The following is a 16,652-nucleotide window of genomic DNA, read 5'->3' on the forward strand; positions in this document are numbered from 1 at the left end:
GCTAAAGCCACTTCCACATGAGTTTGATTCCCGCCTGCCCCAGAGGTGACCACATGGCGTGGCAGACCTCTCCTGACCCACCCGCTGCTCCTCTCAGCAGTGTATTCGTTGATATGCCTGTTCTGTTCCCCGCTCTGTCTCTGGTGAGTCCTCTCACCACCCCTGCACCTCTGGCCTGTACCCTAGTTCTGTATGCACAAATAAATAAATCTTTAAAAAAACAAAACAAAAAAACATGCTCATTTCAGTATTCCAGGGGGTGAAGGCAGAAGTGATGAAGCACTGGAAGCAAGATATTCCTCAATATAACATAAACCATTTTAGCACAAGTAAATAGCAAGTATTTTATTTTATTTTATTTTTTGCTTTTACTAAAGCTAATTGATTGTATTTATCATTTAAAAATTTCATAACAAATAATTTCCCAAGAGATTGTTAGAAGTAATTGCTTCCCCATTTCTTCTTCTTTTTTTTTTTAAGATTAATTTATTTATGTATACAGAACTGGGGTACAAGCCAGAGATACAGGGAGTAAGAGGACTCACCAGAGACAGAGGATGGAGCAGAACAGGCAGATTGACCAAGTACACTGCTGGCGGGAGTAATGGGCGGGTCAGGAGAGGTCTGCTGCGCCATGTGGGTCACCTCCCTAGCTGGGGATTGAACTCGTGCTGAAGTTTAAAAACCAGACATTTATTTCTCACAGTTCTGGAGTTTGGGATGTCCAGGATCAAATTGCCCATAGATTCTGCTACAGGTGAATGCCTTCTTGCTGGCTTTCCCAAGAAATTCCTCTCTGTTTGCTCACACAGCCTTTTCTTAGTGTATAGAAAATGAGGAAAGTAGACAGAGTGATTGAGGGAAGGAGAGTGAGAGCACTTATGTCTCCTTTTGTAAGGGGACTAATTCCATCATAAGAAGTCCACTCTCAAAAGCTAATTATTTCCCAAGGCCTCATGTCCAGTGCCATCACATTGGAAATGAGAGATTCAGCAAGTGAATTTTGAGGATAAAACCTCAGTCCTTAGAAGTTTTGTAGGGGAGCCCCCTTTTCCTCATCTGTATAATAAGCACAGTAATCACGCATCCTGGGGACTTGGGAACACTGTGTCTGGTCCATGGTTACCTGTCAACAAATGTTAGCTACTACTGTCATTACTGCTATTGATGGACAATAAAGTTCACAATGTTCCTTGAACAAAAGAATAATGTGATGGTGATGTCATGAGGACCATGATGTTATCAGTGGAATGCATGCTAGAGTCAGAATAAACAACCTTCTAAGTCAGGTCCTAACAGACTTCATGTGAGCCTGCCAGTCTCCCTTAAAACTCAAAGAGGAAGCAAAGATGACTTCTGGTCTCTGAACTTTTAGTCTGATGGCAAGGACATTACCCAGCAAGGTCATGTATTAGAGAGAACTTACTGATGGCAGAAGGACCAGTGACCAAGTGATGGAGTTTTCAAGAGACACCAGGATCAAAAGACAAGAAGAGTCAACATGGCATTGAAACCAAGCAGACAAGTGTTCAGATGCTAACAGGCCATGTCCAAGTTGGGTACCCTTAAATTTCTCTGCCTTTCAATCTTTGGTCTCCTCTTGGGTATGAAGAGTATCTACCGTACACACCTTGGAGGGCTTTGTGAGTTTCTGCAGTGATGATGAGCTGTGCACAGTATCCAACACCCAGCACTAGAGATGTGAGTTTGGGGAGTGGAAAGGCAGGAAAAGTAGAACATCGTAAATGGACAAGGAGGAGATCACTGTCCAGGGAATTGTTACAGGATTTAGAACTCTGCAGGCAGAATGAGTATATTATTGGGATCGAAGATAAAGGGGAACTAAAAAGGGGAAATTACCTGCCAGGAAACATTCTTTTTATAGGATTTTGTCTCATACAACCAAGGATTAACCAGACAACATGGTCACAGCACACAGATGTGTAAGACTGACTCATAACAGAAGCAAATGATGTTGTAAATAAAACGGTCGAGGCCAACGTTGAACCTTGGGAATTTCCCCTTCCCTAGACATCTCAGGGGAAATCGCTGAGAATTCCCACTTTCTAGCTCTCAGGGCTTTAGGGAAGTTTTCATTGCAAAGCAGCCTCACCCTGAACAGGTTTCAAGAAAAGAATAACAATTCACATTTATTGGGGAAATTACAATATGCCTGCCTCTTCTAAGTGTTTTACTTATTAATGCCTGATGGCTTCTGAGTGAGACACCATTATTGTTTGCACTTTTACAGATCAATAAATCAAGGCACAAAGAGGCTAAGTAAGTTGCCCAGGGCACTCTGGTGGTGCAACGGGTCAAAGCACAGCACAATGAAGGTACCCCAGCCACTGCAGCACAAGTTTGATCCCCAGCCAGGGAGCTGACCCACATGGCATGCCAGACCTCTCCTAACCTGCCCGCAGCTCCCCTCAGCAGTGTATTTCAGTCAGCCTGCCAGATCTGCTCCCCACTCTGTCTCTGGTGAATCTTCTCGCCCCCCACCCCTCTGGCCTGTACCCCAGTTCTGTATATATAAATAAATAAATCTTTTTTTTTTAGTTAAGTTGCCCAAACTTATTACTCAGAGTGACCCAAAGAAAGTGGAGTTCTCAAAACCCTGACACCAACTCCTGGTATTCAACTCTACTCAATTAGAGATGGTTCTACATATTTATCCAGGGAAGCTGCCCATGTAGTGCAAGCCTAAGTCTGGGGAGAATGGGAAAAAGGGAAAAATATATATATATATAGTGCAAACCACAAAGCTCTTTGTTCCCTCATAAGTGAAGTTAGGTAATTTAGTTCCCACACAATTGAAGACCCCAGGATTCTAGACTTGGTCACAGCAATTAGAACTCTGCAGGCTTGGCTAAGCCATATTGGGAGCCTGGTTCTTAGCTGGAGTCAGAGAAGTACTCCAGAAACTATAGAATTGTCAAAGACAGTGCAATGTGTCTGTGAACCAGTATTTTCAGAAGCTTCCTTCCATTTAGAAATGACAGGTTTGTCAATGGAGTCCAGAAAAGCGCAGGGGGGGGTCATTGCCTTTTGCTGGCCTTAGAGATTCTGTGTATTTAGTCAGGACACTGGGACCCCAGATCAGCTCCCTTCCAAGTGACAACTTCACAATGGTGCTGGGTGTGCCTTCGGCATCGTTTGGAAAGAAAATGATGAGATGCTTCAGAGAAAAAAGCCTTCTGCTATTTCATGCTCATTTCTTGGCAATATTTTTTTCCCCCTGAATAATGTATTTTTCAGTCCAGGGAGAAACATCCAGGCGTCTGAACGAAATGTCATTTGGAATCTGCTGATTTGTTCCCCCGATACTCAATCAAGTGGGTCTGGATAATTGCTATTTTGAGGCCCCATGTTAACATTGGCAGTGACCTCCTCAGACTCGCTGCATAGTTGAAACATCTCTGGTGCTCACAGAGATGTAAAGACATAAGCAGAAATGAAGCCGTGGTGGTCTCATGGGAGAAGTCAGGGTGGTTTGTTTTTCTTCTCAAATAGCCCCTTGCCTGCTCGAGAGCACACTTACTTATTTGAATGCTGTGAGATAATAGGCTCACTGAATGTCATGATTGGATAAGGCGCCAATCCATGAATTTATAAGTTTCTATCACAGTTGAGCAAAATCCAAATAAACCCTAATTGCTGGGTCTTGGAATTCTAGATTTCTCTAGTGCTTGGCAGGGACCAAGGCTTTTATCATTTGGGTGAAAATTAGAACTTAAAATTGACAGCAAGGTTTTGCCAAGGCCTCTTTCTCTCCCTGTGACCTAGTTTTGTCTGTTCTCACAGCCTCACGGCCACGCTGGCGAGTGTTGGTGCGGCCAGTATCCCCAGCGCCGGACTGGTCACCATGCTCCTCATTCTGACAGCTGTGGGCCTGCCGACAGAGGACATCAGCCTGCTGGTGGCTGTGGACTGGCTGCTGTAAGTGTCTTCACATGGGGTTCTGCTGGGGACGTGAATCCTGTGCCCAGAGTGGACAGGAAGTCAGGGTGTCACCAAGATTTTAGCCATTTCCTATGACAGTCCCTCCACTACCTCCCTCCCTCCCTTTTTCCCTCTGACACTGCTGAACTCCTACATAGGAACCAAAGAAGAGAAAGAATCTTTGAGGGCTTTATATTCCAGGAAAAGGATCAGATAAATGATAATAAAAAGTTAAAACTATAACAATAAGAAACCAACTGCTGGCATATGAAAAGGATCTTAACACATCATGGTGAGTGCCTGAAGCACAGAGTATCTGTTCTGTATGATTCCATCTATGTGCCGCCCCAGGAAAGGCAAATTGACCTCTAGCAATGGAAGGAAAGTAGTGACTGCCTGCATCCAGCAATATGGGTGTGAAGATGAACTGGGACGGGCTTCAGGAGAACCTGTAGGAGTGATAGAAATAGCCCCTCCACACAAGTATGTACAAGAACTGCCTTTCCAAAACCACATCAAGGCATGCACTTGAAATGGGTACATTTTGTTGTAAATCAGTCCAGAGTAGAGAAATTAGGAAACAGACAAAACCTGTTGAATTTGAGTGCTCAGTGCCTAGATGGTGCATTTGCATCTTCTTGTAACAACCTAGGAGTCTGATGATATTACTTCTATTTTATTGACAAGGAAACCAGGGCTTGGTGGGAGGCTGGGGTGGTAAAGTGTCATGAGAATGAACAGACTGGATGCTTGGTTTTAGAGGTCACCATGTTTTGAATCACAGCCCTGTTCAGACATCTAAAGGAGGCGATAATTGAGGTGAATCATAACTGATAGACAGCGCTTAGCAGGTGTGCACAGGTGTGTGGGTGCAAGACCAGTCTGCACAATGGCTGCAGGACCAGGGGCACCAAGGAGTGGCAAACGATGGGGCCTGATGACTGTCTCCAAGAGCAGGCAGGGAAGCTTGAGCTTGACTATGTAGGTATTACCCAACCACCTTTCCCAGAGGACATTTTTTAGTAGAGGATCCTCACTGCCCAGCCCCAAAGGCGAGCCAGTCTAACCAGGCAGTCACTAGTGGGGCCGGAGTGGATCCTTGCTGGGATCCACCGGGGCTCTGGTGCTCTGTGGCCGGCTGTTCTCAGGAGGGGAAAGGCTTTGGCTTCTGTGACAGCTGTGAGGACAAGTGCTGGTGCAAAATTCCAAGGCCAATATGCTCATTAACTCTTCCAACTGCACCACATGTGGTATTTCTGAAATGTTCTGGCATCTGTTGACATGGATTTCTAAGAGCCAGAGGCCCAGTATGTGAATGTGCAGTATCTCCATTCGTAACAGTAGTTCCTGCCCTCTATGTTCCTCCAAAGAGGGAAGAGGCACTTGCACGAAAGCCGCAAAGAAGCCTGGTCTCCCAGGAAACTTGCCTGCTGTTGAGTTTAGGTTAGAGATGGAAAGTGTCTCCATGGGCATGATCTGCTCTACCCTGGGGTGCTGTGAAGAAGGCTGTGGAGCTGCCACATGGATACTTTCATCAACAGAGAATGCTCTAGAACTGCCTTAACAGGGAAGGTGAAGGGCAAACTGAATAACTCTCTGGGTCGGCCTGTCTTTGTCAGGTAGTGGTGGCAGGCTCCTCCCATGCTAGTTCTCGAACTTTCTCTGCCCTGTGTGCAGCACAAAGAACAGCATTTCCATGACCTCTATTCAGATGAGGGCATTGCGGGGGTGAGTGAGACTTGGTAGGATTGGGAAGGAATTGGAGGGAGGAGACAAGGAGTGGGTGGGATTTGGTCAGAGAGGAGGACAAAGGGAAGCTGAAGACATCGACACAGTATGGGGACAGAGCACAAAGTAGGAGCTCAAGAAATGCATGCTACTGTCTCTGTTCATGCCCAAGGCAGCAGAAGCTATTAAAATTGCATCTGCTTCCTCTGTGACTCTGAGGTCCCCACCTCTTTGCCCCTTGAGCTCCTGGAGTTCCTGCAGTGTCTGCCTACTGCGACACTACGTAGTCTCCTCCTCTTGGTTTCGTTCTAAGACCAAAGTCGACCGCCAGGGCCTCATCTTTTAAAAAGTTTTTGTTATAGAGGCTGCTACCTCCCACCCTTTAGGGTGCAGATACCTTTAATGGAGGGAGGGTGGGGAAGTGAACTAATAGCTTAGAGAATGAAGTAAAAGGAACTTCAGTTTTCTCTACATCTGTTGACAATTAATCTCTAAAGAGCCCTGTGTGGTTCCAGATGAGGAAACTCGGGAGTCAGAAGGATCAAGTCTCTTCCCTGAGGCACAAGAGAGCTTGTGTGGCCGTTCTCACCCCACCCCACATAGCTTCCTAGTTAGAGCAGATCTGGCAGTGGGAAGGAGGAGCCCACTGGGAAGGAGGTCCGGACTGGCAGAGACAGTGTTCTCCACCTATAGGGTTCTACTTACTGAGCAGGGAAATTTATGTTTGACCTGATTTACCTCCTCCTAGGATTAAAACAAAGCAAAACAAAAGGCCTAAGTAGAGACAAATGGGGTGCAGTCAAGGTCTCAGGCCCTCAGAATTCAAGTCCTGCAGCTTCCTTGGGCCAGCAATGGTGGGCCTAATCTTCTTAGTAGTAGTCATTTGCCTCCAAGTCTGTTGGAATATCCAAGACCCTGCCTATTCCTGACCTAAATGTTAGCAAATGAAACAGGAGGACTGGGTCTCCCCCCACCTCCCCATGCAGGCACGCACATGCTGACACTTGCAGGGAGAGCAGGGTGCCCCAACTCCAGGGCTGAAGCCTGCTAGCAGAAGGGAGTTGGCTGGATAGAAACACTGATGAGACATTTGGATTAACTGCGTTGGTGAAAAAGGTCTCTGAGAAAGCTGATCCCAGGCTAGAGCTGGAAAAGAAGGAGGAACAAGGACGACTCCTGAGTCTGCGCTCAGAACGGGGCCACATAACCAAAGGGAGAAAGGCAAAGAGGCGGGAGCCCTGGGTCTCAGCCACTGTCTGCTGGGCCAGTGGCTTCCTCTGCTTGCATCCTGTGTCAGGTGGGAACAATAGCTTATCGGTTTGAGAGCAGAGTCTAGACACAGTGCCCTTGAATGCCCTTTTGGTTTTAAGACTCGGATGCTGCCGTGATAGATGTTTGTATACAAATAAGCTTGAACATTCCTTTTAAGAAAGAAGAAAAAAGGAGTGTCGAGCATCCTGGGAAAATGTGAACAGTGGTCTGTAGCTAGGTCAGATCTGCTTTGAATCAGTAATGGCAGCACATTCTTTCTCACCAGTAAAAGGAGTTCTGGAAACACAGTCTTAACCATGTGCCCGTGGCTGCTGGGTGTCCTCAGAGTGTGAGTGAGGTCAAGGGGATACGTTGCGATAGGTTCTGGGGACTGACTGGCTATTCCCTAGCATGAGTCTGTAAAGGAAACGCAGAGACATAGGAAAGGGGGAATTTTTTTTTCCCTTTCTACAAGAGGTTTGTAAGCTTTCATAACTCTAGCAATTTTTCAATTTAAAAGCAAACAAAGCCTTCAGTGACATTTAATGTGCTATTGTGCTTGCCAATGGCTGGAGACAAGCCAGCCTCTTTACTGCCAGGCCCTGGCTGCTGTTCAACAAGCAGGCTTAGCTGCTCCATAATATCATGGTGAAAACCACAGTTCTGGACCCTGCAAAATGTTCAAGTCCTGGAACAACAGATGAGGAGGGCTGGTAAAACTAGAGCTTCTGCCAGGGTCCAAGAAGCCCTTCATGTCAGGAATCCTTGGCAGATATTTATAAGAGACACCCCTTAAGCCCTCTTACTCGGGGGGCCAGATGGAGCAAAGAGTAGCAGCCGGCACCAGGGAGAGTTAATAATTGGGTCTGGCCACGGGTAGGGAAAGAGGAGCTGAATGGAAGAGCAACCCAGAGGGGTCTACAGCCACTTATAACATGAGACTGCTGGAGAGGTGAATTCCACTCATTGGAGGGATGTCACTGAGATGGCAGCTAAAAGGAAGACCTTAAGGGGCCTCCCCCTAGCCCCCAGGGGGGATTCTGGATCTCTCCCAGGGTTCACATGACTCCTTGGAGGGAGGAAATATTGTTCTCAAGCTTGAATATGCACCCAAGCCCCCCTGGACATTCAGGAGGCCTGGGGTGGGGCCCAAGAATTGGCATTTTAACCAGTTCCCAGGTGATGTGGATACAGCCCAGGGACCTGACTTCAAGAAGGCATGACCTTGAGGTAGGGAGAGGGGAGCAGGAGTTTCTGATTGTAGATATAGGTACCCTTTTTTGAGTACCAGTTGGTAGCTCACATCTCTACTCAGTGGAAATCAAGATCAAAAGAACCCAGGAGACTAATAACTGACATGTAGTGAGTGTTCTGTGAGTGTTAGACATTCTCCTCGGCACTTTACATGGAGTTAAAGAAAAAAAGTCCCAGCCAATTATAAAGTGGCTAAGTGTTATCCCCATGTTACAGCAGGGGAAAACAGGCTTAGAGTGATGAAACATATCCCAATTTCATAAATTATAAATTATGATACTGGGATTCAAATCCAGATGTTTTGGCTATTCCCTATTGTTCCAGGGAAGCCAGTTTGGGTTCTCATCCCTTTGTCTAAAACACATAGGCACATATACAACTCACTCCATGTCTGGCGCAGAAGGCAGCTGATTCCCACGTTCACCCTGTATCTGAAGACTCCAGTTCTACACATCCACAACTGCATCCAGCTGTCAGGATCCCACTCATTGCCTCATCCAAAATCATTTTGGCTGCCCACATCCCCTCCCTCACCCCAATCATGTCCCCTTTCTATACTTTTTAACTCCCAAAATATCCAAGCACTTGTTTCCACAGGATAACACTTTTCTAGTCTGATGTTGCCTCTTAGACCAACCACCCACCTCCTCCCCTCCTGCACACCCCTGCCCACCCCACTCAGACCATGTCACAAGTGGTCAAAACATGACTTTATCCCTCAAAGGATTTTGACCACAGTTGTGGGTGAAAAAAATCTCTACAGTGTGTTCTATGTGCAAAAGGAGAAATGTGTAAGACTTGGTGGAAGAGGAGAAGTGACCTGCTTTTCTTTTCGCTTGGACAAATAATAACAGTAATAATTGTGAGCTACTGGTCTTGAACACTGGGGTCCTAGGCTAGTCTTTTTGTGGGGACAGTTTGGCAGAGGACTTCACAATCAGCAGTGTCCATTCCCTGTAAGCATTGGAAGGGTTGTGAATCTTCCCATATTTTACAAATGAGAAAACTGAACTGGAAAGGCTAAGTGACAAGCCCCACCGGAGGGAGCATTTCCATTCAGACTTGAATCTAAAGGTCATGCTCTTAACAGACGCCTCCATGGGTCTTCCTGCCCTTCCTCATGCCAAGTGGCTTTAGACCTCAGCTTTCCACAGTCATGTTTACATTGTCATGTAAACAGTTCAGCCAAGCCCCTCTCTTGTTCCCGGTGGACCTCTTATGCTATGTGAATCCATTCAACTAAAGCTTCTGCACTCTACCCCCTTCTCAGTCCGCATACTCTGCATCCAGACCTGAGGATATCAGTGGACTCTCTAAAAGACTGTAGCCTACAAGCTTTTGACATTAGCATGATTTCCTGAATAGTCAGCACTGGTTGTAAGAGAAAGTGAAAGTACTTGACCATGGAGAAGTGTTCCACGTGTGTAACACAGGTTCCCACTTCCTCTTTTTCACTGAAGTTGGACTTACCCCAGAATTGCTCAGATATTCCCCTGGTGGTCTCAAAAGCAACCCCCAAAATCTTTCTTCTGCCTTTTCTGTCTTTACCTTCTCACTCAGTGATTAAGTAGATAATGTCTAATGTCTTCACTTCCGTTCCTCTCATTCATTTTTTTTTTTTTTTTTGCCTCTGGTGAGCTGGTTTCTGTTCTGTCTCTTTATTGAAACTGCTCTTGCCAGGTCAACAATGGCCTCTGTGTTGCTGAAACCGAGACTCTTCTTTACTGATCATACCTAACCTCTGGACAGTGGCGGACATTGTCTTCCACAGTCTTGTTGAAATGTGCTTCCCAAACTTTTCTAGACCCCACCTTTGCAGACTTGTTTTCCTTTGCCCATTTCTTCACATTGACCACCCTCAGGGTTTTAGAATAGATTGTCTCTTCAGGGATAAATTAAACTCATCTGTGGCATCTAGCAATGGTATCTTTAGATGAGGACTCCTGGTTCACTGCCTGTAGCTCTGATGCCTCTCTTGATCTTTAGTTCATATTCCTAATTGCTTGTGGGACATCTCCCCTTTGCTAGGTCACAGACTTTACGATAATATGTTTGCTGAAACCAGAATTTCTTCCACCCCAACCATTTGGGCCCCATGGCAGCACTGCCCACAGGTTACCAAAAATCAGAAACTTGAGAGGAATCTTTCTTCTTTCCCCTTTCACTCATTATAACCAATCAGTCCTATAATTCTGCCTCCTAAATTCCCCTCACAGTCATCTTTCTCCATATCCACAACATCATCACCACCTTTTCACTAAACATTTCTGTTTTTTGTCTCCAGGGACAGGATGAGAACATCAGTCAATGTCGTGGGTGACTCTTTTGGGGCTGGGATTGTCTACCACCTCTCCAAGTCTGAGCTGGATTCCATTGACTCCCAGCACCGAGTGCATGAAGACATTGAAATGACCAAGACTCAGTCCATTTATGATGACATGAAGAACCACAGGGAAAGCAACTCTAACCAGTGTGTCTATGCTGCACACAACTCGGTCATAGTAGATGAGTGCAAGGTACCTTTCCCATTCATGGATATCGAGACCTGTATATAACAGTGCATGCTCAGTTCTTTAACATAGAAACCCTGCATGTATTATTGGCATGTTTAATTTCCTAAAGACTCATGTAACCCAAGCTTCTTCAAATCCCAGATCATCTAACTCTGTATCTAACATGGCAGGAAGTGAGTAGGTCTAACAGTGAAAGAGTCAATCATTGCTTATTACCCTCCACGTGATGCCAAATAACCATTCTGACTCCCTCACCCACTCACTCCATTAATTTGATTGTTTTTCTTGAATATTTTGCCCAATAACTTATCATTTCTGTGGTTTTGTTGCCCTTTCGAATGTTTTGTCCTCAAGTGAAACACCAAAAGAAATACCTAGAATCATTTGATTGATCTAATGCAAGTGTCCTTTCCTGTATGATCTACAGCAAGTACTTACATGCTGTATCAAAAATGTGTATGCACAGCTGTCATGCAGCTTTCTCCTCATTGTTTTTGTGGGAAGGGTAACTTTTAATCTCATGGTCAATTTGCTCCAACAATGGGAAGTCACTAAGCAAAGGATGACAATCCTTCAGGACAATTTTCTATAGTTTTATTTTTTAAAACATGACATCTCCAACACTGGCTTTTAGGACCACCTTTCCTGAAGCATGGATGTTATGGACACTTCCAAGCTGTTGGGTGGTTAGTCTTCAAGCTTGGTGGGCTCTGTCTAGCCTTCATTGTAACTAACTTGACATTGTGAGGACAGAGTGTCATGACCAGAGTGAAGCAAACTTGGAGAAACCCTGCCAGGTCAGCTCTGGGGCTAGGATTGCTAAAATGATTCGGGGAGCAGTTGTAGACAATCCAAATCTGACCCAGATTTCTAATACCTTTTTGATGCTTGTGGACAAGATATCACATAATAATTAATGTCTCCCTGTGTTACTTCTGAGCCCTTCCAAAATCACACCATGGCTTCTGTGAGGCAACTAAGAATGAGATACAAGTAATTTTCTTTACTGGACTATAACAAATATCTAGAATTCTTATGGACCAGCCACAGTCTTTTGCTCTTCCCCTTTAAAATTGGTACATGTATGGGTGAACCAGGGCTATGATATAAATTAGGAAAGACCCCACCCACTAAAAGGCAATTATATAGTTAATTGACCCTTGGTGAAAATGATTCAAATTACCTGACATTCAGATGTACCTAAGGCCATATTTCATTCTCCTGAAAGCTAGCGTGTCCTGCATCTGAATGATTGTGCTGGATTAGCACCCATCAAAATGTTTGTGTCAGTGACTCCTCTTATATTTTAAAGGTATTTATTATGTTTATTTAAGTGCCCTATCTCATTCCTATGATCTCCTAGATTTTCACCAAGCATCAAGTATTTATTGAGTCTCCATTATCTTCAAACCCTAAATGAGGTACTAGAGGACAGCGAAATGAATGTACAGTTTTGTAGTAGAGATAAAGCTTTAACCCACATGACTGCAATACAAGCAAAAATAATAATATAAGCAAATGAATATATGAATATAATATGAATGTGATATAACATGAATATAATATGAAACAAATGAAACAAACAAGATATCATGTGTATTTTTAAATTTCACAAATGTATATGTAAAAAAATCCTAGTAACTAATTAAATGTGGTTAGATAGGTATGGTCCTTTTGGAACTTCTCAAGAAGCTTCTTAACAAAATAGTATAGGACATAATGTAAAGAAGATGGGTAGGTGTGGATACCATTAGCTTTCAGACTTCTTGAGTTGATTTTTTAAACTCATCAGGAAAAATTTGCTTCATTTTTTTGAGCAAAACTATTCAAAGCCTACAGGGAAATATTAGGAAGTAAGGCCCCAAGGAGTGATATTGTGTCCCCATTTATCACTGCTGTGTTCTGGGGCCTCAGACAGTGCCTGGCACATAGCAGGTGCTCTTAAATATTTGTGTCTTTTTGTTATCTTGACCATAGACTTTATTTCAGCCAACTTTTTTGGCTCTACAGTTTTGTACTTAGTGGCTCATTCTCAGTATAACTGGCTACTCAACCAACCATCTGCAAATTCTGAATTAGCCTTTAGAGGGTCAGTTAGTCAAACTGAGAAGGTTATGGAAGTAACAAAATGGCTTTGTTGATTTCATAGCTAACCTCGCTATTTGCCTTTTTTCAATGAAGTGATGGTTTCAGCTCAGTTGTGGTGAGTTGGTCATTAACCTTTGCTAGGTGAGGCAAGCCAACTCCTCACTTTAGATCTCTTGACCGAGTTGACACTAATATGCAAAGGAGGTAGTCAGGACTGTGGAGGTAAATTTGCACACTTTCCCAGAATACCTGAGTCACATTTATTCATGCCTTTGAACTTTCTTCTGGTCCATTCCCCATCTCCTTGCTTTAAACCCTGAGATGGGAAACATCAACGCTTACTATCAGTCCGTATCCCCTTTTTCTTTTCTATTACAGAGATGGGTGGACTCTATTGGGGAGAGGGGTCCCAGCTTTATTACCTGTCCAGAAAATGAAATGAAAAAAACAAAACGAAAAGGTTGTCCCAGCTACTTTTAAATAGCGCCGGTATTTAAAACAACCACAAAACCACCTCCCATCTGTACTTCAGGGTTTTCCAAAGGAATCCAAAATTGTGATGTGCAATTTTTCATGGCTCTTAATCTGGGTCATCACTAAAAAACAGATAGATTCACACAGGGGCAAGCTGAACAGACATGGGTTTGTCCCTGCCATGTTTCCTGATGGTTCACTTCAGGGAAAGCAAATTTGCTGTAGCTCTGGTCAACACTTGAACTGCTTCAAGCATTGTTACATCACTTGGATCTCTTTATTTTCAAACTCTTGTCTTGTAATGGTAGTTTGTCATGATACCTAGGTTTTTTGTTTTCATCAGAATAACAGCATGCACTATAGTCTTGCTTGCTGCATGGTCTTGCTGGTAAAAAATAATGTGGGGGCTGTATGGAAATGGGAGGAATGAATAGTTTTTATTTTCACTTGCTTGGTTTGTGAAGGGCCCTTAGTTTTCCTTTTCTAGCATGTTGTGTGTGTCCCTAATGCATGCGTGTCACTTCCACTTGGGTAAGAAGAAGGCCAGATTTCTTTCAAACATTGCTGCGTTTGTCATGTCTTCATGTTCTAATGCTTCCATAAATCCAGTCTCTCCATTATGTGGAATATCAGTCGTGGGTTTAAGTTTGCACATGACGTTGAGGACAGACAGATGGAAGGTAAGCTAGGAAAACCACTTAGAAGTGGAGGGGAGCCTCCCATTCTGTGTAAAGGTTCAGTTCACTTACAGCCAGGGAAGCAGAGTACAAACCATCTGGCCATTCTATGTGGTCACTACATGTCTTCACTGAAATAAGTTTAGACCTTCTTGTTGCTGATCTCAGATTCAAATCCTCTCCCTTTTCATTTTTAAAACCTGGAGAGTTCATTTGGTGGAGTCAAACCATCATGATTTTTTATTGTAAAATTGGACATGAATAAAATCCACTTGGCCTCTTTGCAACTGAACCTTTCACGTGCATGAGGACAACTAGTTGCCTAGTTCTGGTTTGTTCTCTGTGGTTGTGTGGAGCAGCACACAGGCACTGTTGTTTAAGAACAGCATTATGGGGTGATGGATAGTCCTTAGACACTTCCACGATCCTAAAATCATAGAAGGTATCCTCTACTTGGTACAGTGTCCCTCATCCCTCAGTATCCCCCAAGATCAATGTATCTCTTAAATGTTCACAAATCAGTGGTGAAACCCAAGATCAGCTCCCAATCAGCTGGGAAGGAACACTACTTGAAATTTATCAATTTTTAAGCCACTCCGCACCCCCTAAGTCTGATGCTTCTCCACATAGCCCACGGGGTGGTTTCTAGTTGGAGGCCTATAAGGTGGGTGTTGATGGAAATTACTTTCAGGTGACTCTGGCAGCCAACGGGAAGTCAGCTGACTGCAGCGCTGAGGAAGAACCCTGGAAACGTGAAAAATAAGGATATGACTGCAAATTCTTGAATAGACTCCCCAGCGTGTCTTATGGTAAAAGAGGATATAAACAAGCTTTCTTTAAAAAGGAAAAAAAAAATGCATATATTTCTATGTTTACTTAATCTGTTAGCTGAGGCTTAGAGGATCTGTTGAGTCTGTGGTAGGCACGGAGCGTGTCTTTGCCAAATAATGCTTTGTAACTGTCTAATGTTGTCACTTGTATTGCTGTTTGAGTGTTTGATGCTGCTGGAGGAATTGATTTGAAGTGAAGACACATTCTTGCCAGCTTCCCTTTTCTCTCAGGAGGCAGAACTGTGCATGCTCTTTTCCCAGGGGACACAGCTAAAGCAGCGTGGCACACTTCAGGGGTTCGGGGCAATGAGCAGACACTCAGTAGGTATTCCCTCCAGTGTTTTCCATGCCTCACCTTGTGATGCACAAGAAATTATTGGACGCCTCTAGACCTACTTCCCCTTCGATGTTTGGTAAATACAATTACCTCTCATAGGGAGCTTGGACCATAATCTTGGACCATACAGTATGCTCCTTAAAGCAAATTTTCAAAGACAGGCTTAGTGGGAACCATACCTAACAGGCAGCTGATTATAACACCCATGGAGTCTCTGCCCTGCCCTTTGTAATTCCAAAGTATGTTTCATAATTTGTTCTCCATTTGATAATGGGTCAGGAAGTAATTTTCAAATAACCACCTTATGCAGACAAAAGAAAGAAAGCACAGTCAACGTAAATTCTAACCAGATTCTAATACTCCAATTTGTTTCTACTTGGTTTGTCTTCACCTGTCATAGTGAAATCAAGCTCTGAAGTTATTTGACCTATTCTTCACTGTCTTGGTTTCACCCATCAAACTCTTGTTTGGATTTCAAATATAAGGGTCCTTTTGTAGTCCCTCAATTATTTTCATCATATTCTCATTAGCCTCGAAAGCCTAATCATTTTATTCTCCTCACACATGGAGGTGAGTTGTGTTGATTGTGTCTCTTTTAATTCCATTCTCTTGATGAGCAGAAAAATGAAACATGGTTATTCATCTAATGTGTAGAAAGTTTTTTATTATGTTATAGCAAAGCACATTCAAACCACTTGCAGGGCACAGCAGGAAGCAAAGCCAATCTTCTTCCCAGTCTCCTCTATGGAAAGAAGTAGAAAACAAACATATGTGCACAGTCCTGTAAAGATGACATTGCTATGGCAAGATCAAGGCAAACTTGAACCATGAAGCAGGAACAAAAGATGTCTCTACCCAACATCATAGATGGAATCTTTTCAAGGCTGTGAAAGCCGGAGGGACGAAAGATATACATGGCGTTGGCATGGTGCCTTGCCAACTGGGGGCAAGCTGTGGATCCTGAATGATTATGTAAGCTACATTTGTCAATGCCTCTACTATCATTTTTTTATGGAATAACTCACAGTATTTTTGTAAGGTTGCTGGGCTTGGGAATTTGCTAAGGACTTGAACATGAATCAATGAGAAATAAAGCACACTTGCCTCAAAGGACTATGTAGAATCACATGGGAGTGGGGTGGGCATCCGAGGCCAGCAGACAAATGCTGAGATTTTGTTGAGGAGTCGTAAAGTCCAGGTTCTCTGAGGAGGGTTTATTTACAAGGATATCACATCCCCTTTTTTCTTATCCTTTGTGACAATTCTTTACCAAATCAGATACCTTTGGAACATAGAAGAGACATGAGATTCCAATTGTTTTTGCCTCCCAAACCTTGCCTTTTTTTTATTTTAATAAGAATCACTACAAATCAGTATTAAGCAGTTTTTTTTTTTTCTTGACATTGGTCTTCATTTTTACTAGATGGCCAAGAACATTGTGAACTATAGTAGTGGAAATAACATCTTTATAGCAAATGTGGGTCAATGGGACAGTTCCTGGGTTTCACTATGATGCTGCTAAGGACTGTCTGTGAGTTGTGCTTCCAAGAGCTTTTTT

At 43.7% G+C, this 16,652-nt stretch overlaps 1 protein-coding gene across 2 annotated transcripts in view; it reads left to right on the top strand.

The window, feature by feature from the left end:
- SLC1A2 (solute carrier family 1 (glial high affinity glutamate transporter), member 2) overlaps positions 1–16,156 on the top strand; it is a 127,757-nt gene extending 111,601 nt beyond the window's left edge. For both annotated transcript variants that reach the window (XM_004682910.2, XM_012725062.1), the window contains exons 9-11: positions 3,805–3,939; positions 10,460–10,691; positions 14,619–16,156. In XM_004682910.2, coding sequence (XP_004682967.1) covers positions 3,805–3,939; positions 10,460–10,691; positions 14,619–14,690 — 439 coding nt within the window. In that variant the 3' untranslated portion in view covers positions 14,691–16,156. The remainder of the gene's footprint in view (positions 1–3,804; positions 3,940–10,459; positions 10,692–14,618) is intronic.
- The last annotated feature ends 496 nt before the right edge of the window (positions 16,157–16,652 follow it).

The sequence above is a fragment of the Condylura cristata genome, unplaced genomic scaffold (assembly GCF_000260355.1).
Source record: "Condylura cristata isolate star-nosed mole 26May11 unplaced genomic scaffold, ConCri1.0 scaffold00015, whole genome shotgun sequence".
NCBI classification, from domain to species: Eukaryota; Metazoa; Chordata; class Mammalia; order Eulipotyphla; family Talpidae; genus Condylura; species Condylura cristata.